Raw genomic sequence first — 25,477 nt, 5'->3', positions numbered from 1 at the left:
TGATTGCAGCTTCAAACCGAGACTTAGCAGCGCAGGCACCTGATCCTGTTACAACACAGAAACAAACACTGAGCTTTACACATGTAACTATTACATCGAAAACAGCTAGATAGCTCCCAATGTGCTTGAACAAGTCTTAAGAGTGTGAGACAGTCATCACTAAGTAACAAGAACAAACCACACTCAATGTCAGTCGGATTTTAATGTTAGAATGTCGACAGTGACATTTTAAATGTTTAATTGATATTTCAACTGAATAATAACTGAACAAAATGTTAAGAGATAGAGTTATTTGAACTTTTTTTTGTGGTCAAGGGTACCCAGTCCAACTGTCAAGATAAACATAAAAGATTTATTTCTACATTAACAACCTGACATTGTTAGAATGAGCACTAATTGAGATTTTGAGGTACATCCAGAAAAGCACACTGTCCTTTATTGTTATTTCAATACCATTATCTGTGTGGCATCCGCTCTAAAAAGCTGCACCATCTATGAACATACTCATGTATGTCAGCAGTTCCAGGTAGTTGTTACTATATGAAACCATCAAGTTGCAATTTTTCCACACAGATAAAAAAAACAACAACACCTACTAATATCTGGTGTTTTGAGTGTTTAAGTGACATTTCAGTTCAGTGTCAAATAACTCTGTAGTAGTTAAAGATATTTATCCGGTTAAAAGGCAATGATAAGCAATTTTTCAATAATGATGCTGAGTTTGGGGCAGCAAAATGTTCACTTTTTCTTTACAGAAACACACTCACCAGCTGTAATGTCTTACTCCAAAGCCTGCAGGTAACTTGCGGTCCTTTGTATGGGACTCATGTTTAGCCAAAAGTACGACAACTGGCAATTGAAAAGGATTTAATTGGTGGACTTTGGCAGCAGTATAGAATTTTAACAGTTTAAAAATGCTACTTTTGCTGTGAAAAATCTAAAAAATTATGAAAAATAACTTAACAAATGCCACTCCTTACATAAAATCCAATGAATATTGCATATGCTGTATTCAGGTATAAGATTTAATTCAAGCTTTCAGTTGAGTGCAAATGCAAATTTACCAGGGAGCTTGGTGTTTGTGAGAGATCTTGAAAACAAAAGCTCGATGAATTCACATCTATCTCAGCTTTGCGAGACTTGTAGCTTCAGATGTACAGGGGAAAAAAGCAAATGTTATCTTTTGTTTTGTATGTGAGTGGGGCCCAACTCATTTTTCAGTTCAGTTGATAAGATTAACTGCAGGGGGTGAAACACATACAGATTATAATCATCAAGCTGTGGTTTTAAGTTGAATAGCAGCTATATTTGTTTGTTACAGACAAGCTTAGGGGGTGTAATTCCATTCAAAACTCCTCTGATACCAGTGGCAAATATGTTTTGGAGTGAAAATAGAAAATACAATTTATTTTGTCCCACTAAAAGCTCCACTGCACCTGTTGAGGAAAGCAAAGACAATAGGGTAAAACAAACTCATCCATCAACTCCTCAGAGCCCTTCCCATCTCTCTTGCCCTGATCTCTGTTTCCTGTTGTGCAGGATGTGAGGCCAATTCCGCTCCACCCACTGGTCGTAGGCTAAACACTGTGTGGGACAGAGAGATAGAAAGCAAGGGTGAATGACTGCGTCGTTGTTGATAAACAGCTAAAGCTGACGATAGCAGAGTTTGGACCCACAAGCAGATGAAGCCAACGTTAATGTATTTGAAGAGGGTGGAATTAGAATCAAGTGCGTAAAAGTAGACTTGATAAATGAAACGGACAAAGTTAGGTGTCTGCAGCTGCACATGTCCATTGTAAGAGGCCATCGATGGTTCATTAACTCAGGAAACAGTCTGGCAGGAAAAGAACTGTTAGGTTAATATAGGGCGCAGGAAGCGTTGTGCTTAGACAGCCATCTCTTTCCTGCTGGAAGGAAAGGTGTGATCACTTATGCACTCAGTGTTCTCCAGCTGCAGTCCTCTTTTTGTACAACCAACAATGCCTTGCAAAAGACATTAGCGCAAGTAGAGTAAATGTTTCTGCAGTTAAGCTTGGGAAAATATCACTTTGCATCATATATACACTTTAAGTTCACAGTCTTCTTTAAAGGTTTTTCAATTTCAAAGCAATTTTTTCAGTATATTTTTTGTGTTTTTGGAAAAGATAGGGATAAGCAGAGATGAAAAGAAAAAGGAGAAAGATTAATACTATCCGTTGGCTACGCTGAACAACCAATGAGCTATCTCACTGACAGACCTACCATCAATTCAACAAATTGTTGATCAGGTCTGATGCAGTAGATGACGCATTACACACTGAAAGGGCAGGAGAGATAGACATCTACCAGTGCTCCAGATGGTCTCGACCCTTTATTTTCAGTTTGGTACATATGAGCCCTGAGGCCACATGTCTGACACAGCGCTTAGCTACATGGTAACTTTTGTTGAAACAGCCATTCTTATTGTTTAAGAAATTGTGATACACTGTATGTTCCTATATTTTAGGGTGTGGAAAAGCAAGCTTTGAGAACTTTCTATTAAAAAAAATAATACATTTATACAACATCCATAGACCGTGCTGCATTCTCTGAGCCTAAGTTCAGTTAAGATGTTACAAATCAAAACCTTTTGTAAATATTTTTTCATTGCACAAGCATAGCCTGCACATCCGTGAGGTCACCATTATGATGAAAACTATTTACTTGAAGCAACACACGCTGTCATCCAGAAGACTTTTTCTCTTGGAAGGTTTCTGTGTATATTAAAACATCCAGCATGACTACAGATGTTCACTTTTACCCACTAAGTAATGATGAGTCATTTTTATTTACTTCACAGTATATCATTCTAACTTCAATTCTTTAATGTTCAAGTATAATTTCTGCCCTTTTTGAAGATTCAAAAATCTGCTTATCAGATAGCTGTCTGCTCAGATCTCACGCCATTCCTGAGCAATCGAAATGACTCAGCATAAACACGGAAAAAAAAAATAAAAAATCTGTTGAAGTTGTGAGGAAGAGTTCAGCAGTGTTCCCACAGCTGAATAATGAGCTGTCGTTTCAGCTGATGTCTCTGAGCCTCGCACACTCTGCTCAGAGCTGCACTTTTTGTGAAGCTATATCTCTGTAAGCCTATTCCAAGAGACAAAAAAAATGCTTTCAACGCCCTTATTTAATATTCACAAGGTCCCTTCTGATGCAAAAACTCCCCTTACAGTGAAGATTTGGCAAGCAAATGACAGCTCTCTTATAATTTGGTTGTATTTACCTATGAGCTCAGGGCATCTCAAACTGCCACTTCTTAGGCTTCTAAGTATTGTGAATCGTTGAGAGAATCACAGAGCTACTTGTTTAACCACTCATGCAGAAAGCATACCCACTCTGTCTCCTGGTTGTTAAGCTGTTTCCACTTTTTTGCACTTTTCCACAGGACTCTAACAGTTAATCGCTAACAGACTGAAACCAAGTAATCCACTATGAGGCTGCTCTGACAGCTCATTGTCATTCCAGGCCCTTACCTAGCCACAACAGTCACCCTCCTCTTTTCATCTCTTACTCTACAACCATCATGCTTTTAGCAGCAAACAAACCCTATGATTAATTCAGTTCTCCCTCAAGTCTTAATTTCCTTTTTTATCCCTCCTCTCTTTTCTCTTAGATACATGACAAACAACCCTCATGCTAATTTGACTAAATCTGTCACTGTACATGATGTCACAAACCCAATTTCAACTTAGTAAAGAATTCATTTGAATTTTTTCTTAATCGATTATACTGACATTCATCACTGTTTAGAGTGGGATATATTACACCTTGTGAAAGGGTGTACCGTACAGCTACTGAACACAACATCTCTCCTCCGTATTGCATAATCTTTAAGGAGTAAAAGCAAGATGGATTTTTCAAAAAGACATCAGTCCCTTGGGGGCCATCACTGCAAAGTGTCTCAAAAGGCACTGATGCTGAAGTTGTGTAATCTTGTCCAGCCAGCATTTTAGATGGTAGATTTAAATCATATTGAGTACAATGACAGTTAGGCAAGGTGACATGTGATCTGATTTTGTTCAGCTCCCATGAGAGGAAGTTTAAACCTGTGATCTGATTTTGTGTCCTGTGACTGGTAAGAACTGACTTCATCTTAGAAGCAAAAGTAGACAAGAGGTGCTTTTCTCGGAGCTTTATCGTGTCATCAGGCTTTCAGAGACAAATAAATTAGGGCTGACTCGAAACCCAGAAGTGGAAAGATTGATAAAAATGGGTTTCAAGAATTGAATGTGCTGCATGGCATCTGTTATTCCCATGTGCTGACTCAGAGATAACCTCACTCAGAATGATCTACTCTTTGTACTTTGCACTGTATAAGTTGTAATATAATAATTACAGTATTCCAATTATTATCAGGGCTTAAAAATGCCTTAGTTTGCTGAGAAATTTGTGTGTGTTTCAGTTTTTCTAGCAATGTCTAAGTGCATTTGATAGATTTTACGTCCACCATGTCACAAAGCTCATTGTGGATGCACCCCTTATGACTTCAGAGACAATCATCTACATCTGGTATGTGGGTATCATCATCCTGTGTTTTTTGTCAATAGATCCTCACATTAAGAAACATAATATACAATGAACAACAGCTTTTTCCGAGAGACTGAAACCCAGATTGCAGATAAAGCACAGGGATTGCTACATAACCAAATAAAATAGCTTCCTCATTCTTGAATTGGGAGGTCAGCAGGTATGAAGCATGCCTAGACTTGTTCATACTTTTGCAAACACTTTCTGATTAACACAACTTCCTTTCCAGACCATATATGTATTTGAAAGGCTGTCAAGGAGAATATTTTCTACATCTCTTATCCAATAACTGGAAGCCAAGATCGGTGGAATTGTTCTTGTGATGTGCTGTTTTAACACTATCCAATAAATCTCACAGGCTGAATGAATAAGAAATGCATTCATATATATGGCACAAACTGCATGTATGTACGAAATAAAGTAACTAATTAAAACATCCAGCTCTCCAGGGATACCCAACTACTCTTATTATTATCACTGTTTGTGGGTACTCTATAGTTATTATAACGAACCTTTACAACAGAGATTACTGTAGGATGTCTGTTTGATAAATATGCTCAGTCCTGCAACTGTGCAATTGCTTGTGTAAGTAACTATTTCGTAACCATATTTGTCCTAAAATTTGTTTGTACATCTAATTCTAATACAACGCAAACATATTAAACAGTTTGACCCATCGCTTGCGGTTCAGACTTGTGCCATTTTAATATTGGAGAACCATGACTTTTACCTTCAGTCTCATGGCAGAGCCTGCGTCATTCAAATCCAAACCAGGAAATACAAATCGCATCATGGATTTTCTTAAAGATATCACTGAAGCAAAACTAATGTGTTAATAATATACTTTTAAAATGTTCCCAGTAGATTATATGCATGCTCCTGCTCCAGCAGGCATGCTCGCCCTGGAGAATTCTGTTATAAAAGGAAATCCTGCCTTTTTTTCACTGTGACGTGAATGATAAACGTTCGAAGAAAAAAAAAATCTAGCAAGTGGGAGTTTGAGACGAATGGGTAAATGAGTTCCCTCTGAATTCAAATTCTAAAACATGTGTATAGCTACTTTTTTAAAGCTTTGGTAGATGTTTAGGGTGATATTGCAACATTTTAACACAGCAGATAAGCCAGAAAACATGGGAAAACATGCCATGGGACCTTTGACATATCTTTTGGAAAAACTGCCCTTTTGGTAAATTATTGCATGCTTATGATTGTTTCTTTGTATATTGTGATGTTTACTTAAAAAAAAAGAGAATAAGCCATGTATGAAATGAAAGCAGTGAATAAACCTGTGGAATACATGAAACAGTTAATACACAATGCAATCACAACTTTTTTGTGTGAGGACTCCTTCAGAGAAGTCAGCACAGCATTACAGAATGTACTTTATTTGAAAAGGAAAAAGAAACACGCACATGCAAAAGAACATCCACTGTGCTGTGGCCACCCTGACACTGATAGATTTAGAAAGCGTTAGTCAAGCATTCATTTGGGCCTGCAGGTGGGCTCTTGGTTGACGCACACACAGATGCACAGCCACAACTAGCAATTACTTTCATCACACTACTCTGAGGGAGGGTGAGTAAAGCTGTTTGTCTGAATTGCTGCATTCAGCCAGTGTAGTCACACACGGGAGAAGTCAGGAGAACATCGACACACGTGACGGCACCTGCTCCTCAGCATGGACAGAAAATTTGTTTGGTGGAAGGCAGTCCTTATATGGACCTGAGAAGAGAGTAGACAAATAAAACAACACAACATGGACAAAAATGCTGTCATGTATACATGTTAATTTAAAAAAAAAAAAAAAAACCTTTTTACAAAGTGCATTTCAAGAAGAACTTCCCAATGTTTTTTTTTGTATTGTGTCAAATACTTCAGAACAATGTGCTGGTCTTACTGTATATCTTTTTTGTGGGAGACATTTTACCTGGAGAAATTGGTTTAATCAGTGGATGAAGTCCTAGAAGTGTGGACACTCTAGGCTACAAGCATTCATGCAAAGCCAGACCAGCTGCCACAAAACAGAAAACATGAGGCTGGATTATGAAACGCACTAAGGAAAATACAGCAAATAGTTTCCTGCTTTATAAATGCTGTACACCGAACCCTTAACAAATAGTTACCCCGCTCGACGCTCTATTTTGTCAGCACCATCCTGCTCTCTAAGATTGCTTGTCAAGACCTTCAGCCATTGTTACATTTACTATTACATCAATTTACTTCCTGTAAGAGAAAAATGGGTTTCTTCATATCCTCATATCAAATTTCTGCCACAAACACATTTATACCATAAAATATTTGCATGATTATTAATGAACCAGTAGAATTGACATGACAATGAAATACTCAGATTCACTACATTTTTAAGTCTACTGAATGAGGATTCTTTTAACATTAGCAGAAATATCATTATGTAGTTTCACACTATTGGTACATCCCATTGTTCTTGCTCCATAAATATATTTTCTAATTCTGGTTTAAATGCCAATCAAGGAAACTTTGTGCAGGCGTGACAAGGAAACAGCAACAATCCCAAAATCCAAAGAAAGGTTTAAAAATACCTATGTCTTGTTAAGGATAATGCTCTGTTCAACGCAGTATTAAAAGTGGAGCACAATACAAGAAGCACAACATTGCATAAACTCCACAATTCAATAAGCCTACCAGATGGAATAATACAATAGAATAGTAACTTTTATCTGTGTGTGCAACCTGTCTACACCATGACAGGGACAGTATGAGCAGCTTGTATTGCGGCTGATACTTTCAGGTCTTTTCCCTAAGTTATGAGCCACCAAGGCTTATTACACCAACACAGGGTTCTCCTTCTTCCTCTCATGTTAGACTGGGGGTAGACTAGAAGCTACAGTGACTCACTATCATCATCTCATGTGCTACAAAACAGAAGCAGACTAAATGTGTGGGCCACAGCTAGCTGTTAGCATGCTATCTTCAGTAGATAGCTCAACAACACAATGCATAAAATAAGACATAGCTGATGTTGCATCATATTCTGTTGTTGAATTTGACTGAATATGTTAATGTTTTCAATTAAAAAAAAAAAAGTAATTCTACAGTACATATTGCACTTTCAATCACCTTCTGACAACGTAGCATAGTCAATGTGACTTCAGCTGTGTAACACCAGCAATGCCTTTTGCAAATGGATTTAAATGGGTTTTTGACTGTATTTAATGAATACATACAGTGATGTTTTCAGTTTTGTTTCGGATTACTTCCGTTTAGTCTGCAGATGATTAAAGTTGTACTAAGTTGTAGACTGCTCTTTAGCTTTTTCCCCTCATTTACTTGTATAATTACACTTATTTGCCTGTTATTGAGATAGAAGTCTTCTAGAGATTTTTAGTCCGCCTCCGTCTTCTGCCAGCACTAAATTCAGCTGGTTTATTGTTCTCATTTCATCCGCCAAACCAAACAGAGGATATCCAGTCGGATGTGTCCCCGTTCATTTTCCCCCAAAAGGAACACAAACCTTCACAGCAGCTATTGTCTTGCTACATGGTTAACAGTAAATGACACGACATTTCGTCAGCAGTTGTTGTTTCATTTTGGGCTAAAGTTGAGGGTTTATTCATAAACGCATATACCTCAGTGACAGTCACTCTCCATCAGTCTTGTATCAATTATTTTGACATTTTGACATTTTTTCCTTGTTGCTTTCTATTCTTAATATTCAAGTGTGATTGTTGTCTAGGCTGTAATCAAATGGGCAAAGTAAACCCCATGGATGAGATAACAATGTTTGTACAATTAAAAATCTGCAAGGGATTTATCTTGGTGGACACTTCCTGTGGGTGTTAGAAAAATAACCCTAAAGACACTTTGTTACTGGTTCAGAATGAAAGTATTGATATAAAGCAGATAAGTTTTGATATAAATAACTAAGACAAAACAAGTCTGAAAATATCCCTCTGTGGCTTACTTGAAAGTGGGAGATAGTCTTAATATCCCTAACTTCCATACAGTGCATACAGTGTAGCTATTCTATTCTTTTTTTAAAGAAGAGAGATGCAATTCTGGAATATGTTTTTAACTTAATACTGCAAATGAGGATATTTTCTGAATGTAGCACTCACTTGTTTTTATAAAATGCTTCAGGAAGACAGCATGAATGAAAAAGCCTTTCAAAATGAAGATGCAGCGTCACTGCGCTCATGTTTGCTCAACTCCAGCCCTCGCAGTGTCGTGGCACTCTTATTCATGAAAAATCGGTTCATGCTCTTACATTCAGAGGCAGAGGAAGTGAATTAGAAATGTCAGAACAAAGAGGAAAGAGGGGACTCTGACAGCATGTGAGCACGGTAAAAGGAAGTGTTTCTGGATACTTGTTTGACAGCCCCATCAATGAGCCAATCAATGCATCATCTCTGTTAATAGAATGGCGTTCTCCACTTGCTCTGCTGTTGAGGTGAGTGGGAGACACTAGTGTTTCCATGGCAACTGGTATTCTCATTCTTGCCCGCACGTAAACATCCAGCTGAAATTAATTTGGCAGCTCTGTGCTAGTCACCCTGTATTGCGTGCACGTGTCCTCGGTTGTGATCTATAGTTAATATGTGGGACCTGGTGGTAACCATCATTTGAGCAAACAATACGGTGCAATTTTTCCCCTCTTCTACATTAGCCATTCTAAATGGTTTCCTGTGTGGTCATAAATGGTAGGACTTTAAAGTGTTAAAGTTAAGATTTAAGAGTTGGCTGTGTTGATTCATCCCCTAGTTCTCCTCCATCTGGCACCACAGTCCACTTGTCTCTGCATCTGTCTGGTGCATGCTGGGAGAAAGGCAATTTTTATGTTACAGTCCTTTTGTTATTTCCCTGAAAAATGCATGTGATTGTGAGCTTGGAGAAGGGCCAAATGTGCATGGGTCGACTTTTCAATAAGAATATCTAAATAAACTTTATTACTGGGCTTTAAGTCAAAATTCTTGATCGATCTGTCAATCGATTACGCAAACAATTTGGTGAAACAAGCTGAAACCTCTGTGAGAGATAATTTATCAGCACAGGACATAAGCCTCTATGGAGCAGAAGGCAGTTTCACGAAAAGCTGTGGGTGAGTTATGACAAAGTGGAATCAAATCACATTGATTCAAGCGTTTTACATCTGCCAGCAATGACACAAAACAAAATTACTCATATCATGTATATCACTGAGGTATATCTGTAGCTACCAAAGACAATTGTTTGTAAAGCTATGACATGAGACCAGAGCAAAAAGTTAACATTAAACTGTAACTTGCTGAGCAAAACATCCCCACCTGTGTGTGCGTGTGTTGCAAAGGATCTGCTTTATCCTTTGCTTTTGTGAATCACAGGACTGAAATGTTGCTCTGAAGCCTCAGGGGTTTCCGCAAAGGCAGGGCTGTGTTTAAACATTGGCCACGCTTCACAGATCTTTGGTAAATGCTTTCTACTTTCAACGATACCAACAGTGTTCCCCTTTAACAGCCTTTGAACCACATATCATAGTTTCTTGATCAGTCAAAAAAGGGAATTAGAGCAACTAAATGATGGAAAAAAGCCCACATGCTTTTCTTTACTTTGCTTTGAACATACATCAAGCAGATTAAACATACATCAAGCAGATTTTTTTTAAATGTCATTCTGCATTTATCTATACAATGATTTGACACTAAGTCATGTATGATATAATGCCATGTAGCACCTTTACAAATGTAAAAACTACTGTAGAGATTTTGTTGAGAAAACTTGGAAAAGGAATCAACACTAAGCTGTTCTTTTGAACAGATATAATGAGAATGACTCATATATCTACTGTAACACCCAGGCATGTTGAAACTTTGCAAAGAAGAATTCGAACATTAGAAAGGGGAACTTCAGAAAGTTGCTAAAGCACGCCCTTTTGGAAGATGGTATGGATGGTATTTGTCCTTTACTATGGCTATTCAAGAGAAGAGCTTGAACAATAATTAAATGGCAACAGAGTGCATTTCATTTAATCAGATCAACTGCAAATCTATCATGCTGTAATGACAGGATGCGGCAGTACTTTTAAACAAGAACAAAAAAAGCTTCACAGCCATCGCAACCAAATATCCAAAATAAATTAAGAAATAACCACCAGGCCTCAATGCAAGAAAAACTGTCGCTGATTACCGCTATTTATCAGCTACACTACGAACTGAGAATACAGCCATCTCAAAACACTGTGTTATCTTCTTTTATCCTGTTTGCATCAGTTATTCTAAATTTCAAAGAGCATGGCAGCTGCTTAAAGGAGCCCATACCTACTGATTGTTGGGACAATGTTTAGGAAGTCAGAGTTTTTATAAACATCTCAGTCATCGAGCATCACATGATCCTTCCTTCCTGAGTTTGGGCAAACCACTGCTCCAATTTAAGATGTGGGATCTTGATAAAAGCTAAAAGCTTTTCTTTCTTTCTTACACTCTAAGATTGTCTAAAACAAAACTAATATACTTCAAAAATATTATACTATTTACTATAAATACTCAGAGCTGCATAGATTCTGACCACAGATTCGTAAACTTTTGCATGCCACATAAAGGTTTCCCCGTCCGCAGCTGAGGAACTGCAGGAGTTTTGTGAATTTGTCTGATAAACATGAAATATTGTGATATTCTACTCTACCAACTACCTCAAATTAGCAGTTATTTCAAAGGGTTGGATAAGTAGTATACTGCTGGGATAGGCTCCAGCCCACCTGCTACCCAACCGATGGATTGACGGTATAGAAAATGGATGGATGGATGGATAAGTAGTGTATTTGAAATTTAACTTTGTACTTTTTATTAGGAGTAACAGCGTTAGAAGGCCTTTGTGTTAGATTTTTCTGTTCTATCCCCCTGCTGAGTTTTTCCTCTTTTTTTCCTCCCAAGCTCATCTTTTCCCTCTTAAAAAAAGGCGGCCCACACACACAGTCATGTGATGTTTTTATTAAAGAGGTCTGCAGGTCGTTACCCCTATTCGAGGAAGTCACATTCCCTGCTGACATCACAAAGTAGGGCGTCACTACAGTCATAGGGGATGTCAGAAAAACTGTTATTAGAAATGGAACAAAATGGAACAGTCACTCAAACACAATGATCTGCCTGTGATGCTCATCGGCTGCATGTGAAAGTGTTTGCGACAGCCCCTCAGCAATGTGACGCAGGTTGTCTGCAACAGTTCATGTGAGTTCAGAGTTAGTCTGACAAACGTTGTCTAATATCTGAATAAAGGAAAACACTGCAATTATGGGGTAATCAGATGCATTCAATTAAAAAAGAGGCACAAGTACTTAGATCATGGCATTTTACCTAAGGACTAAAGGAGATAAAGTAAGTTAGAGAACAGGAGTGCAGACAAAGAAGGGCTCAGTTTTTCTGTATGCTGATAGAATAATGTTTCAATGGAACATGTTAGCCATAAACTCAGATGAATATGTGTGTTACTTTAGTGCCCATCTGGTTGCTGAACCACAGTGAGGTTCCTTACACAAAAAATGTATAAACTGAAAGGGAAAGGAAAATAACATAAAGCAGTCACTGGTGGATGACAGGATGTTTGACTTGTATAGTGTATTGCGTTTGAGTTTGGTTTGAATCTATCCTTAATCCATTCTGCTTATGCTTTGCTACTCAGGTGGGCTCAGACTCAGCACAAACCTTTAATCACCAAAAGAATGGGAATCTATTTTAGCAGTCTACGTCATATTTACAACCGCTAAAAGAAAAAAAAAAACAACTTTTGATTGTAGGAAATTATAGGAATCCGACAAGGGAGCCCTAACATCACTTTAAGTGGCCATTGCTTCTTACGTGGTGACTCATTGACAACATGTGCTCTTTGAAAAGAAAACCACATGGAAGAAAAGCAAATATGACATGAAGCAAAAACACATGCGCACTCTGGAAGCACATTTTGTCTCTATGATAGAACTGATAGACTGAGCTTTCCCGAGGAACTATGCTAATATTACTGCAGTGCATTGCTCATCTCTGTAGTCAATACTGTAGGAACAGAGAATGGGCAAAGCTACACTCATTCTACATCTTTCTCTTTTTGTGCATGTAGTAGGAGGAGGATCACTGACATTTGATATGCAAAGGCCCCCACAAGGGTGTGGACTTATCAAAGCTTGCTTCTTTTTTCCTTGCAGAATATGCCTACAATCACTTTTAATACTAAACTGACTCATTGTTCTGCCCGTAGAAAACTTTATGATGGAAGTTGAGGTATACAGATTCCCTTTAGTCACTCTGGTTTAGACTAATTCTAATTGAAATCCTGCCAGCATGAACAAGGCTTTTCTCACTGTCAATGTTGCAGAGCAAAGTAACAGCTTTGTGTAAGTGATATAGAAAACTCACAGCTTCATAAACATTTTCTCTTCCACATTGTAGTGCCTAGAAGAACATCAAGAGAGTTTGCGGCCACAGCTTTGTTAAATCCACAGGGTTTACTAATTAGATTATTTCTGCTCACACAAGTGAATGAAATTCCCACGAGACCAGTAAACCCAATCAGGAAAAATTTGCTGATGACCTCGTGCCATGACCTGAATTTATGCAAACAGCAGTGTGTATAGCTGCTGAGTCTATATTAGACAATGGAATGTTTTCACTCACAAAACCTCAGGGAAAGAAACACATTTTCTTTTACTTTCTTGGAAAGCGTTATCATCGCCAGTGTATCCAGCTGATAGAGATGTTTAATTCTGTTCAGATGTCAGATCTGGAGCAAAAGAAAAATGCCCTGAAAGCTTCACATCAACAACAGAATCTGTTTGTGTCAGACTTTAGCATCCATTCCAGCGACCATTACTGTCAATACATACAAATACTCAGACTTGGAGGTGTCGTCATGAATAATTCCTGATCCTTCCTCTTGTAGGCTACTTCCTGTTCTCTCTGTGTGTGTGTGGGTATGTTTATGCATGAGGCATTCATTATTGAACTCTGAAGAGCACAGATATTTCGAGTGAACATCTGAAGGGATGACTCAAACATCCTTTTTCAACTTCCATCATTACATAAGCTTGGAAGGTGAAGAGGTGTCCAACAGACAGCAGCATTTAAATACTCATGTAGAGAAAAGGAATGGGCATCAGTAAAGTCAATTAGTGGCAAGTGGTTCCAATTTCAGCACATTTACATCAGGACAGGAATTCAATAAGAAACCGTGCCAGATGCTTTTTACATGTATAGATCTCGATTTCCGGCTCATCAAACTGGTCAGCGGATGCTCGTTTCCATAGTTACAGAGAGTGAACATGAAAGGATGTTCAAGAATGATTGTTGTGACTTTGCCTGAAAAGACATGATGCAATCACTGACACAGTTTAACCAAGTCTGTCATTGTATTCTTGCTTCTCTCTGTGTTGCTGCATGCCTCCGTTTGGCTTTCTCTTCACATTTCCGAACCTCCCACCCGGCCTACATATCTGTTAATCAGTGCCCTTGTTTGTATGAGAAATAATGACCATCTCTGTGGCTGTGTGTGTGTGTGTTTGTGAGACAAGGTCAGTCACATTGCATAGTCAGTCATCTTTGCCATCCTCTATATATCACTGCGGAAGAAAACTTTGAAAAGGAGCAGCCTTGAACCACAGCATAAGCAACTCTACTATAAACATGCTCTCTCATCTATCCATTGCTTTCTATACACCCATTTCCTGTTGTAATCTCAAGTTTAAAGAAAAGGAAGATAAGATAATTGCTTCGTCTCAGGCCAGTGCAGAGATATGAGCAATATTAAATTCAATCTAACTTACAAGAGCTGCTTATCGCATGTGAAAAAAGGACACAGCCTTTCAGGATGCATTAAAAATCCTTAATACCTGCCATCTATTTTGAGAGCACTCTCAGAAATCATAGAGCAGTAAACATCTAACAAGAGTTTGAAAGAGTTGAACAGTATGACTGTGCTTTTGACACAAAAATGGGAACAAACACTCAAAGAAAAGGACCAATGCTCTTCATCTTTTTTTTTTTTAGAAAACATTCTTATTTATTAAATAAATAAATACTGCACTTTTCTGTCACAATAAGTTATTTAGTACATTTTTACCAAGGTGATAATGGCTCTAAAGGGATCGCTGAAGATCTCTAGTACTGTATAGCCAAATGACATTCTCTCCTCCTGTCCCTCCCCTCCCTCACATCCCCTCTCTAGCTCTTAGCTCAATGTACTGAGCCCATCTGTCAATAAAGAGAACAAATCACAGTTTTAAAAGTTAGTGTGATATTACACCCCTCCCACTCAGACAGACGCACACTCAAACAACCAAACCCTGAAGCATCCACACACATTAGCAAGTCATTTCTTTGCACTGCTGTGATGGCTGTGACATAAACTGTACAACATTTACAATATCTCACAGCTGAGCTCTGTGTCAGTTCAGAATGTCAGTTTATGCCTCTCGAGTCAAACAACTATACTGTACACAATTCAGCTGGTGCCAGCCCAGCATCTGTCTTTACCTCCTAAACACCCCCTCCCCCCAAAACATCTGGGGTTTCCATTCGTACCGACATACCCAGTCTTTCCTCTTTTACATCAATCAACATACAAATCAGCCCTTTTCCTTCCACATCCATTGTGCTACATTTCATACACTTGGCCTCTTTCAGTCTTCCTGCATTAGGGTTTCACCTCCACCGATGCTGAGTCATGGCGGTGCAACAGTGCAGGAATGTGTTCTTATTTTGCTCAAGTCAGGCCAAGCAATCCATAGATCTTTCACAGGTTCTTTGCTCCTCGTTGTTCTGCAGCACTGCAGTAGCACAGTGAGGAGATTTCAGTTTTTCTGTCCAAAATGCACTTTTGTTGGTTTAGCTGCACCTCTGCAGAAGCATATTGAGGGAGTACACCAAACGCTGACGCAGGTCAGTGGGGCAACCGGACGTCAACAGGGAGCTAAGGTTGAAGGTTTTGGAGACACGGTCCTCGTTGATGTATGTCAGCACATACTCATCCGTCTGGGAACACAGGATGATCTTGGTGTGATCGTGGTAAAAGTTAACCTTTGGAGATAAAAAGAGAAAAAAAAGACTTTCAGGAGGGCAATACCCTGCTTTGCACCTAAATAGTGCTGCACTGGGCATGTTCAACAACGGCTATCTTTCCAATGATAGTGGATGCGTTTACCTGGAAAGTGCCGTTGTTAAAGAGCATCATGAGGGCGCGGTCAGACTTGAGCCACTGCAGCAGGTAGAGTCTGGGCATGTGTGCATCTGTGATAGTACCGAGGTCTCCGCCCTGAGCAAGCAAAAGAGTAACACATCAGGATCAGACAAGCTGAAACTTGAAACATTCTGATGCTGCAGGGTGTGGAAAGACAAAGAAAACATAACATCAACCAAGACAGATTTTAGAGGCATGCATTTAGGGCTGGGAGAACAGATTTTTTTACTTACATCCATAAGGTTTTCCTCCATGTAGTGTGAAAAATACTTGAGCACAGTCACCTGGCCCACAAAGTGCTCAGGAACCTCACAGGTGGGGAAGACAGAGCGCTGGCCCAACTCTGCATAGTAATGGATGGTCCTGAAATAAAAAGTTACATAACCAGTCAGAAAAAAACAACCCTTAACATCCATGAAACAAAACAAACAGGAATTTTCTTATATTTTAGATTACTACTTTTTGGTAAAATGCAGACTGAATAAACACATTTACTAACTTCTGAGCAACAATTCAGATTCACTTGAATTTAGAGAATTTAGATTGTCCAGAGTAATTAAACACATGCCAGCAAGCTTAAACAAGCCATCTCTGATAAATGCTGTGACTAATAACTTTCACAAGGAAGGTTAAGTGTTGTGAAAGCACAGAATAATACATACTTTCTGTCTGGCAGGAGGCTCATGTGAGTGCCGTTGTTGAAGAGAACTCCCACGGTGTAATCAGACAACTGGTAGCCAAAGCCATACTTGTTGGAGTAGTCCACCCATTTAGTCACCCACTGAAGATTGCAACTGTTTGAGGCTGAAGGAATGTCATTTGCTGCAGGGTGAGAACAAAGAAAAGGAGGATTAGAACACACTTAGAAGGAAGGGCTTGAGAAACGCTAAACTGGAATGCACTCAATAGAAGAGTCTTTGATCTTATTAAATCAACAAAAGCATAGTGGGACAGTATCACTTTTGAGCAGCATAATTTAAATTGTTCTAATTCTTCAAACAACACGCCTGTCTCTTTTCATTTCAGTGTCAGAGAGCATTAATTAAGCTTTAGCTGTCCCTACCAAACATGTCTCTGAGGAGTTGTGCAAACAATAGCTGTATGGATAGGCTCAACAAGTTAACTCACCTTTAGGCATTTTCTCCAGACATCCCCTCAAAACACTTGCAACAGTCTCAGCCACACTCCCTGTCGTGCTGTCCTCCAGACCTTCAGGAATAACAACAGGGGGACATTTAGCTTCTAATTGTGAAGTGGTAAAAAAAAAACTTGAGTTCTAGCTGCTATATCAGATTATACATGCACCATCCTGACTGTTATTCATGGTGACACATTCGAGAGTATTACAAAAAATAATCAGTTGGTTTGTATAAAACGCTGCTGCTGCTGAACGTACATTCACTACTGCTGCTGCAGCTGCCCAGACTCCCCCTGACGATCAGACGGATGGTATCTTGCGTTGTCGGGGACTGGCTCTCTGTTGCCAGGGCAACGGGACTCCCGGCAGATGGCGGAAGTAGACTTCCATTCTGAGGTGGGAATCAGTGACGACAGGGTTTAGAATCTGCGAGTTTTGATCATCTATTCCTGCTATGAATCAGTGGTCACCCACAGATTCAAAGTGGTTGGCTTAAAGGTTGAAAATAAGTGCTTTTAGCTTGTTCTGAAATTGCGCTTGTTATAAAGTTTAGTACAATGAAATGATGACTCATTGGATTCTCCACAGTATGGTATCTCAAATTCTCTAATTGCTGTATGAGTAATGCACCTGTAACAAGACCCACGCTCTTTAAATACCCTGTTCTATTTTCTTACCTCAGACATCTTTTTGCTCTGTTGCTGGCTGATGACAGTTCTCTCCAAGTCATGCTGCAGTTTGTAGATTTCTTCCTCCTCCTTAGTTAACTTATCTATGGGAGACAAGTGTAGCACAGGAAAATGACGTGATTTGTATCTAAAAAAGTGAAAAACAACCATCTGGCATGACAAGCCATGTATTTAACGCTATATAGGCAGTGAGTGGTTGTTGTAATACTCACTCAAAGTCTCGTAGTATTTGACCTTGTCCCTCTTCCCGCCAAATAGTGCAGCCGCAGCTTTCTTAAAGAAACTCTTGGCTGGACTAGAAACATGGAAATCTGGTGCTGAATGGCAGCAGCTAGCCGGCAGACGCTCTGGACTGAAGCCCTGTGGAGAGGGAAAGTGGGTCAGTGCGTGGCGGGGTGGATGGGGTTCACCATTTAAACTCCCACACAGTGACATTTACAGATGGAAAAACAGACAGAGACAGATATGGAGGTGGCAGTGGCGTCTAACCTGAGTGAAGAAGTCGTGCCTCAGAATGTGGTCCAAGTTGGGTCTGTCTTCTGGAATCTTGGCCAGCAGGCTGGCAATTAGCTGCTTAGCCTGTAGTGACAGGGAGGAGGGAAGGGAGTAACGCGCCTCTCTAATACACCTGTAGGTCTCCTTCAGGTTGGTGGTTTCAAATGGTGGGCGGCCCAACAGCATAGTGTACCTGGACCAGGAGAGAGGGCAATAGGTAAGTGGGCTGATTTTCACAAAGAAAATGCACTTTTCTGACAAAAAAATGGGATAAGTGGCAAGATGGGGTATGCCTGCCTGTGATATCTGATGCCATTATGTATTATAGAATGTTACACAATAGTAATTCATAACAATGGCCAATATTAATGAACCTTTTGATGTTCCCTAACATTGAATATACAGTTATCCTACTCACATTACACAGCCTAAGGCCCAGATGTCAGATTCACAGCCATGACCCTGCTTGTTGAGCACCTCAGGGGACAGGTAGTTGGGAGTCCCGCAGATCGTCTTCCTCCTGTTTCCCGCTGGCTCTAACTTGGCAGCCAGACCAAAGTCCCCAACCTTCAGTTCCATCGACTCACTCACAAAAAAGTTACCTGTGGGGAAGAAAGGGAATGAGAAGATAAGCTTTTGATATTCAACCCGAGATCAAAAGATAAATACTGCACAGATCCACTGCAGATGAATCGACTGAAGAGAAAACAGTGGTAGAAACAGGATACTGTCCATGCACAGAATGCATCTGCCAAATTATGCACAGCAGTGTAGTAAATAACAGTTGCATCTGTATTCCTTACCCAATTTAAGGTCTCTGTGCAGGATTTCTTGTTCATGCAGGTACTTCAGTCCAGAGACAATCTGTCTCAGGTAATAACGCACCTCTGGTTCAGTAAGCACTTTGCGAGCCTTGAGGATGTGGGCTAAGGACTGTGAAAGGGTAAACGTAGAGGAAAGAATGTTTAAGAGACACATAAACATATTTTGCACTGTGACTAAAATCTCATTACAATTGAAGACTTTGTTAAATCTCATAACTGCAGGTACATATGGGTGCCCAATATCAGCCAATTACAACAGAAAATCTCTAAATAATGGCAGAGATCTTTGAGTATGCTGCTTCACTGACTTTAGGTGCAATGCAGGAGTCACCTTTTTATACCGAGATGGAAGTGGCGGAAAATGTAGTAAAAGACTAATTGCACTCACTTTTCTACTACAGTATTCCAACAGGATGTAGATGTTCTCCTTGTCCTCAAAATGGTGATAAAAGTGCACAATGTGTTTATGGTGCAGTGCTCTGTGAAGCTCAATTTCTCTGTCAATCTAGCGAGAGAGAAGACAAAACGGTCACGACTGTAATTAGACATTTTTGTGATATCTTAACCAACTGAAACAGTGCGCACAGGACCCGCAGCCGCGCGCTTACCTTCTCTCGCTGGTGAGGTTTGGAGACGCGCGTATGTGGGATGATCTTGGCTGCGTATACTTTGCTGGTGGAGAGGTCGGTCATCTCATAGCATTTTGCAAACCCTCCCTGGAAATATGAAAAACACTGTTAAGCATGGTCTGTCTTCAGGTTGCGTGGTAAGTCCAAAGAGTGGAGGACAGATTATGTGCTTCGCTACCTTTCCCAAAACTTTCCCACGGCAGTAGCACTTGCCCGTGGCAGGATCGGTGATTATCCGTGCCATTTCTGAGGGTGCACTGCGCTCATCCGTTCTCTTCCTACGGGGTTCGCAGGACTTCTGCGTTGATTCACACATGGTGCTGCAATTTGTCTGTTGAAGCCCGGTATTTCTCTGTACTTCCATGAGAGGACGTTTCAAGTTCCGCTCTCAGAATGCAACCCGGAGCGTCCGTCTGTGAGTCTTTATAGTCATACAACCCACCCACCCTCCCCGCTGTTTCCGCCCTCTCTCTGACGTCACGTTGAGAAATCAAAGCATGAGGTCTGCCTGTCATAGATCATCATGCATATACGTTAGTGTTGATGATGGCACATATATAAAATGAAAAATTGATAAGGCATCGGGTTGAGCCTGTGGATTTATGTTAGTTTGCATCACCTCTGTCTATGATTAAAGACACAATCAGTTCCCCTATATTGTTTCCTCTGGGACTGAAGCTGGTGAATGCACCTTTAACACAGGTGAAGACTATATGTCAACGTGTTGCAGGTCTGATGTATTTGGTCAATAATGTAGCCACTACGCAGAGAACCACAGTCTGTATTCTCTACATGCTCGTCTCATCCTGTTTATGCAGCAAACCCAGTTTGGAGCACTAGCACCCTCAGGTGGATATTTACATTACAGACTTGTTTGAGGCTCAAGTACCTTTTTATATACTGTATGTCTCGTATAGAAACTGGATAGTAACGTGAGACTGCGTTAAACTGTGCCGTCGAATACAGCTTTTGGTATCAGAGAAAACGTAGAACAATAAAATATTTATGTTCCAGCTTGTAAAGTATTACTGTTTTACAAAAAATAATGGGACTCTGTGTAAAAAGGTAAATACAAATCTGAATAATTCAAACCTTGTAAACCTAATTTTAAAAAAGAGCAGACAACGTATTGAAACAGGGAACATGGATTGAACGTCTCATATCTAATTAGACTGAGATCAGATTAGAATCAGTCTTTCAGAAGTAAAGATCAGGTGGTATTCACCATTCAGTACAAAACCTGATTTGATTGATTTGTAATACTGAGATATTGCAATTCTAATTTATTAACAATAAAGCTTGCGTAAATACAAATTTGATATACTTATATATATTTGATATACTTTACCTAATTGAGCTTGCTTTTCTCACAGTCCAAAGAAACATTTCTCTTTTCAAACAACAAACATATCAGTAAGCATGTCCTTGTGCTTCATCAAAGAATAACAGTTTCATGTTTTCTTTCCATTATTTTCAGTTAAACGTTGGGTTTAAATCTTTCATGAGGCTTTGCATTCACTGGAGGTGAGAGTGTTCAGTAATGTTCACATAACAACATGCAGACAAGTTGCCACATCCCTTCAACTTTGGTTTCTTGGCATAGAGTTTTTTTCTAATCTGCATCTATTTAAAAATAAAAATACACTATTCATCAGAAAATAGCTGAATTCTATCTTTCAAAATGTTAATTAAATTTCACTATTAATTCAACTCTTGTTCAGAGGAAAATTGTCTACTAAAACATATTGACGGCTCTTTGGTTTTATTCTCAACATTGACACAAATAGACCCTTACATTAACCTGGATTATCAGGGTAAAGTACACATCTCACACCATTGTTACTTGTTTCATATGATTAATAAGGGTCAGATGACACGGATAACTCTTTTAGACACAACATAAAACAATATGGTGCTTGACAGTATTTGCACAAAATGGTCAGCAGTATGAAAAAGGCTCAGTCTGTTTTACAATTGCAAAGACTGAACAAATACAATAAGCCCCCCTCATCCTGAAATGTTCAAAGACATCATTGTGTGAGGGATCATTGTATTGTATTCTTCAAAGCATCATGTGATTTTTAATTTTTTTTCTTCAATCAGATAAAAGTTCCAGGAGGGTTTAGCGCAATTGAGAATCATAGAACTGGAAAAAGATTGGAACTTATTTTGCCGCTGGGCGTGGTGGATTTCTAAAGTGTGAGCGCACAGTGCTGATGTCATAAGCATAAGTCTGTTCAAGTCCAGAGCCAACAGATGATTTTTGTGGCCAGCTAGAAAAGGGAAAGCGGCAAGCGATGACATGAGCATCATCAGGAAGCTCTTTCAACAGCTTTTCTCCCAGCACCTCCATCTGTAAACCAGAATTCTCAAATCAGAAAGCAGTGGGAAGTATGCCATCAGCAATCTAAAGTAAGTTTAAGAGATCATTCTTTATAAGAGAGCCACTCACCACTCCTGGAGAAAGGAAATCTGTCACGTTGTTGTAAGAGGACAGGTCAGTCTGTGACAGAAAAACAAGACAAAGATGATCAAATCTTGACTTGATCAGGTAAGGATGGAGGGGTAATTTGCCATTCCGCTCTTACCTTCCAGAAATCATTTTTTACAAAAGTTGCCTGGCTGGAGGGGATTCCGCTCCAATAGGCCTTGCTCCTTGCATAAGCCACTAGAATTGAGTTCATCTCAAACCCTGTGCACTGGAAACCAGCAGAAGATGCAGCAAACACCTGGAAATCCAACAGGATTGTGTAAAATACCACTATATATACTGTATGTAGCACACAAGCAACAACAGAGCGCAGAGAAATTCCAAACACACATTTAAACTCCGGCAGTTATTGCCATTACACTCGAACAGTTTTAGACATTTCTATTTCTAAGACAGATGCGTCTCTCTTACCAGTCTTCCATCTCCTGACCCCAGATCTGCTAAACGTCCTCTCCGTCCTTCGAGCAGCTTCATAACATTCTGCATCTGACCTTTACTGGATGGCAAGTAAGGAACCTTGACAAGCATGTGGTGAGTCAACATATGTAAGAGAAAATATTTACAGCAGACACACTAAATCTTACTTTGCTGTTACAGTGGTAAAGAAAAAAAAACAATATTTGAACATTAAAGTGTACAGTCACTTTAATCTGTCTTTTCTCTGGTGGTTAATAAATTCTACTGAAAGTCCAATATAAAACCGAATCAGCTGAAATGACTGATTTTGTTCTATAAATGCTTAACATAAACTATACTTCTGCTTACAACGCATTAGCGCTCTGGTTACAACCTTGATCTGTCATATTGTGCAATTTTCTCCTTCTATATCGGGATTTGTGAGATATAGTGTCACTAGAAAAATAAAAAGCAACCAAGATCAATGTTATCAAACATATATGCAAATCTTTTTTAGCAAAATCAGTAACATCTAGAATACAGGATCTCAGCATTAAATTTACTTCAGATTAGCACACTCTAGTTGATATTTCAGTCCCCTGTACTTCGTAATCATCGTTATCAACTTACCATTATCTTCTTTTCCCATATTTGTTGCTAGCGTGGAGCACTATGCTCCAAAATAAGCAAATTATTATTAATGTGCAAGTCAAGTTGTGTTTCGTCTGTGTTTTTTTTTCCCTCCACACATGCAGAATCAAATACTTAAAGGGCGGTAAAAGGACAGATGAAAACAGAAAACAAGAAATGCCAAGCACCTTGAGGCTACACTGGATTTTGCGGAAACCAGGCATGGAAAAGAGGCTCCATACTCCATACAGGCCAGTGAGCAAAGCGCCTGTGCAGGCGGACACGATAGGATGGGGTTTGTTGGTTGGAAAGATCCCACTGTGGTCTTGCAGAATCAACTCAATCGAGTCCTCCATTTCAAAGAGTGTGTTTGAATGACTGGCTAAGGATAAACAACACATAATAACCTGACTGTTTAAATCAAGCGAATCCCTGTAAAAGTTCAAACTTGTTCAGTCTCTCTCGTGGACAAACCATAAGATTAAGACAGTTTCTAAATGAAGAAGCGGAATTTCTGCGCTTAAGTTTCTTGTCTATAATCCTGGTCAGATTATTATCACCTCTGACCACAAAGTGCAGAATTTAGTATGTCTTCAGAACAAAGTCCAAATAAAGACTTTTCTTTATCATCAGATTGTTTCAGTTAAATGTCCACAGGTTGCTGGTACCTTTCTGCTTTGTCTGTCAAACTAAATAACAATAGTGATGCTTAAGATGGGAAACAAGATAGAGTCCTACAGCAACAGAAATGTTTTAGTGTAAAAACTTAATACCAATTACTAGAAGGCCATTAGCAAACATATAGTTCTCAATGTTATCATAAAATTTCAACTTTAGCTGATGAATTGCTTGCAGTTGCGGTGCTAAAAAGAATCTCAAAAACTAAGCATGGGAAGTTCTTTTGTGGGCTGTTGGAAAAGGTGCCTTTAAAAGACAGAGGAGAAAACCACTTGAATTTTTTAAAAAAGGCCCAAAAAGGCTTACTAATGTTACCAAAAACTTCATGTGCCTGAGTTTCTTCAAGGTCAAGAAAATGAAGCTCAGAAGGAAAATAAAACCCTCCCATTTAATGGTGGTAGTGTGCTTTACTGCCTGTGGTACTGGAGGCATTTAAAGTATCAGAGGAATTGCAAAATTTTGAGATTACCAAGGCATTTTACTGCTAATTGTGCTCCTCAGCATAAAAAAAAAATAGGTTTGAGGTGAATGTTGAGTCCTTCAGCAGAACGACATGAAGCACACATCCAATGGCACAGAATGGTTTTAGAAGGAAAAACAAATGGACCGTTTCAAACCGGCTAAATCCAACTGTAACCCAACCTAGTAGTTATGTTTAGAATATATTTTGTTGAGTGATCTTCAACATTTAATAAAATAAATAAATATCCAGATTAATCAAAAGTCAAGTTTTGCTTTGAGAACACGATAAAAGTCATTAGAAAGCATCATTTTGGAAACAGATATACGGTTTGCTACCGCCCCAATCACAGATAATGTTGTACAGAAAGTTGTTTGATATCTGCCAATATTGCTTTGTCAATCATTACATGTAGACATCCTTTGAGGGCTGCGAGGACAACATGTAGGCCTACAGAGACCCTTAGCTGACAACAGATGGTGCTGCGATGCCCTTTTTCTCCTGCGGAAACCTTCTAGAAAAGTTTTTGTTTACCCCGCTTTGAAACGGGAAGTATTCAAAACGACAGCTCGTATTCTCACATCTGTTTAGTCAATAAAAAGAGGCGCTCCACAAGCACGGATTAGGCCTCCTTTAACAACACGCGTGCAAACACGCTGGCGGATTTGCGGGGTTTTCTGAATTCTGGACAGTTTAGTGCCACGTTAACAAACCAATTTTTTACGCAAAAATCACACATATGTGATCGAGCTGAACACACGGAGATTGGTCTAATGTATTACATTTACGGAGATGCAAGGTGAAATAAACACAACTATGGACGCACAAATCTGGTCTGCTTACCTGACCCGCCCCCTCGTCTGCTGCGCAGTCAGCAGCCTGCACACACAGACCGTTCAGTCAAAGGCCAACCACTCAGCAAATCCCGCCCTATAACTTCATTCACGACCTATCAAATGTCCGCCAAGAGCAGAAAACGACAGCCTGAGGGAGAGTTGGTATCAGAGTCGTAATCCGCGGTTATGTAACGTCTGCTGTGTCTAGCTTCTTAACCATATTACAGGCTAAACAATGTAGGCTTTATGTGTGAGAGGAGTATTAGAGGATAGTTAACTTTGTTATTTGTGATCTACACACACGGACAAGAAAAGTGAACAAAATCAGAGCTGATATGAGATTCACTTATGCTCCCGCCTCAATATTAAATGACTGTTGAGCATTTGCACCCCTCTCATTAATTATGCATGTTTTTAATCTGCATAAAAGAGATGTAATTATAATTGCAAAAGATGCCCACTTTTTTCATTTCCGCCGCTGCCTCATT

The 25,477-nt window shown here is 39.4% G+C and overlaps 2 protein-coding genes across 4 annotated transcripts; both read right to left on the bottom strand.

Moving 5' to 3' along the window:
- Nucleotides 1-15,032: 15,032 nt before the first annotated feature.
- On the bottom strand, nt 15,033-19,917 carry plk2b (polo-like kinase 2b (Drosophila)). The gene is made up of 14 exons (XM_072387761.1): nt 19,677-19,917; nt 19,478-19,585; nt 19,258-19,374; nt 18,849-18,978; nt 18,464-18,647; nt 18,040-18,238; nt 17,763-17,910; nt 17,539-17,633; nt 17,120-17,252; nt 16,852-16,932; nt 16,386-16,545; nt 15,957-16,086; nt 15,688-15,798; nt 15,033-15,563 (listed from the first exon to the last, which is right to left on the bottom strand). The coding sequence occupies exons 1-14, from the start codon at nt 19,860-19,862 to the stop codon at nt 15,372-15,374; spliced, it is 1,974 nt and encodes a 657-aa protein (XP_072243862.1). The 5' UTR covers nt 19,863-19,917; the 3' UTR covers nt 15,033-15,371.
- Nucleotides 19,918-21,241: 1,324 nt separating this feature from the next.
- LOC140309768 (ATP synthase subunit C lysine N-methyltransferase) lies at nt 21,242-25,077 on the bottom strand. Of its 3 annotated transcripts, none has more exons than XM_072387758.1 (6): nt 24,980-25,077; nt 23,204-23,397; nt 22,401-22,505; nt 22,087-22,227; nt 21,951-22,001; nt 21,242-21,851 (listed from the first exon to the last, which is right to left on the bottom strand). In XM_072387758.1, exons 2-6 carry the CDS (start codon nt 23,369-23,371, stop codon nt 21,663-21,665), a joined length of 654 nt encoding a protein of 217 aa, XP_072243859.1. In that variant the 5' UTR covers nt 23,372-23,397; nt 24,980-25,077; the 3' UTR covers nt 21,242-21,662. The 3 variants fall into 3 exon arrangements, with proteins under 3 accessions (XP_072243859.1, XP_072243860.1, XP_072243861.1); XM_072387759.1 differs by having other exon boundaries at nt 24,997-25,074; XM_072387760.1 differs by lacking the exon at nt 24,980-25,077 and adding an exon at nt 24,492-24,934.
- Nucleotides 25,078-25,477: the final 400 nt, after the last annotated feature.

Source organism: Leuresthes tenuis, unplaced genomic scaffold (assembly GCF_036924035.1).
Source record: "Leuresthes tenuis unplaced genomic scaffold, fLeuTen1.0.hap1 SCAF_6, whole genome shotgun sequence".
Taxonomy (NCBI): domain Eukaryota; kingdom Metazoa; phylum Chordata; class Actinopteri; order Atheriniformes; family Atherinopsidae; genus Leuresthes; species Leuresthes tenuis.
Note: the sequence above shows the minus strand (reverse complement) of the source record. Positions and strands in the feature narration are given on the sequence as shown.

Excerpts from the sequence above, each read along its gene's own strand:
- plk2b (XM_072387761.1), bottom strand. The coding sequence starts at position 19,862 with ATGGAAGTACAGAGAAATACCGGGCTTCAACAGACAAATTGCAGCACC. Across the intron at positions 15,799-15,956 it reads TGGAGGAAAACCTTATGGAT|GGCGGAGACCTCGGTACTAT; the intron begins GTAAGTAAAAAA and ends TTGCTTGCTCAG. Across the intron at positions 15,564-15,687 it reads TTAACAACGGCACTTTCCAG|GTTAACTTTTACCACGATCA; the intron begins GTAAACGCATCC and ends TTATCTCCAAAG.
- LOC140309768 (XM_072387758.1), bottom strand. The coding sequence starts at position 23,371 with ATGGAGGACTCGATTGAGTTGATTCTGCAAGACCACAGTGGGATCTTT. Across the intron at positions 22,506-23,203 it reads AAATCCAGTGTAGCCTCAAG|GTTCCTTACTTGCCATCCAG; the intron begins GTGCTTGGCATT and ends ATGCTTGTCAAG. Across the intron at positions 22,002-22,086 it reads TAAAAAATGATTTCTGGAAG|ACTGACCTGTCCTCTTACAA; the intron begins GTAAGAGCGGAA and ends TTTCTGTCACAG.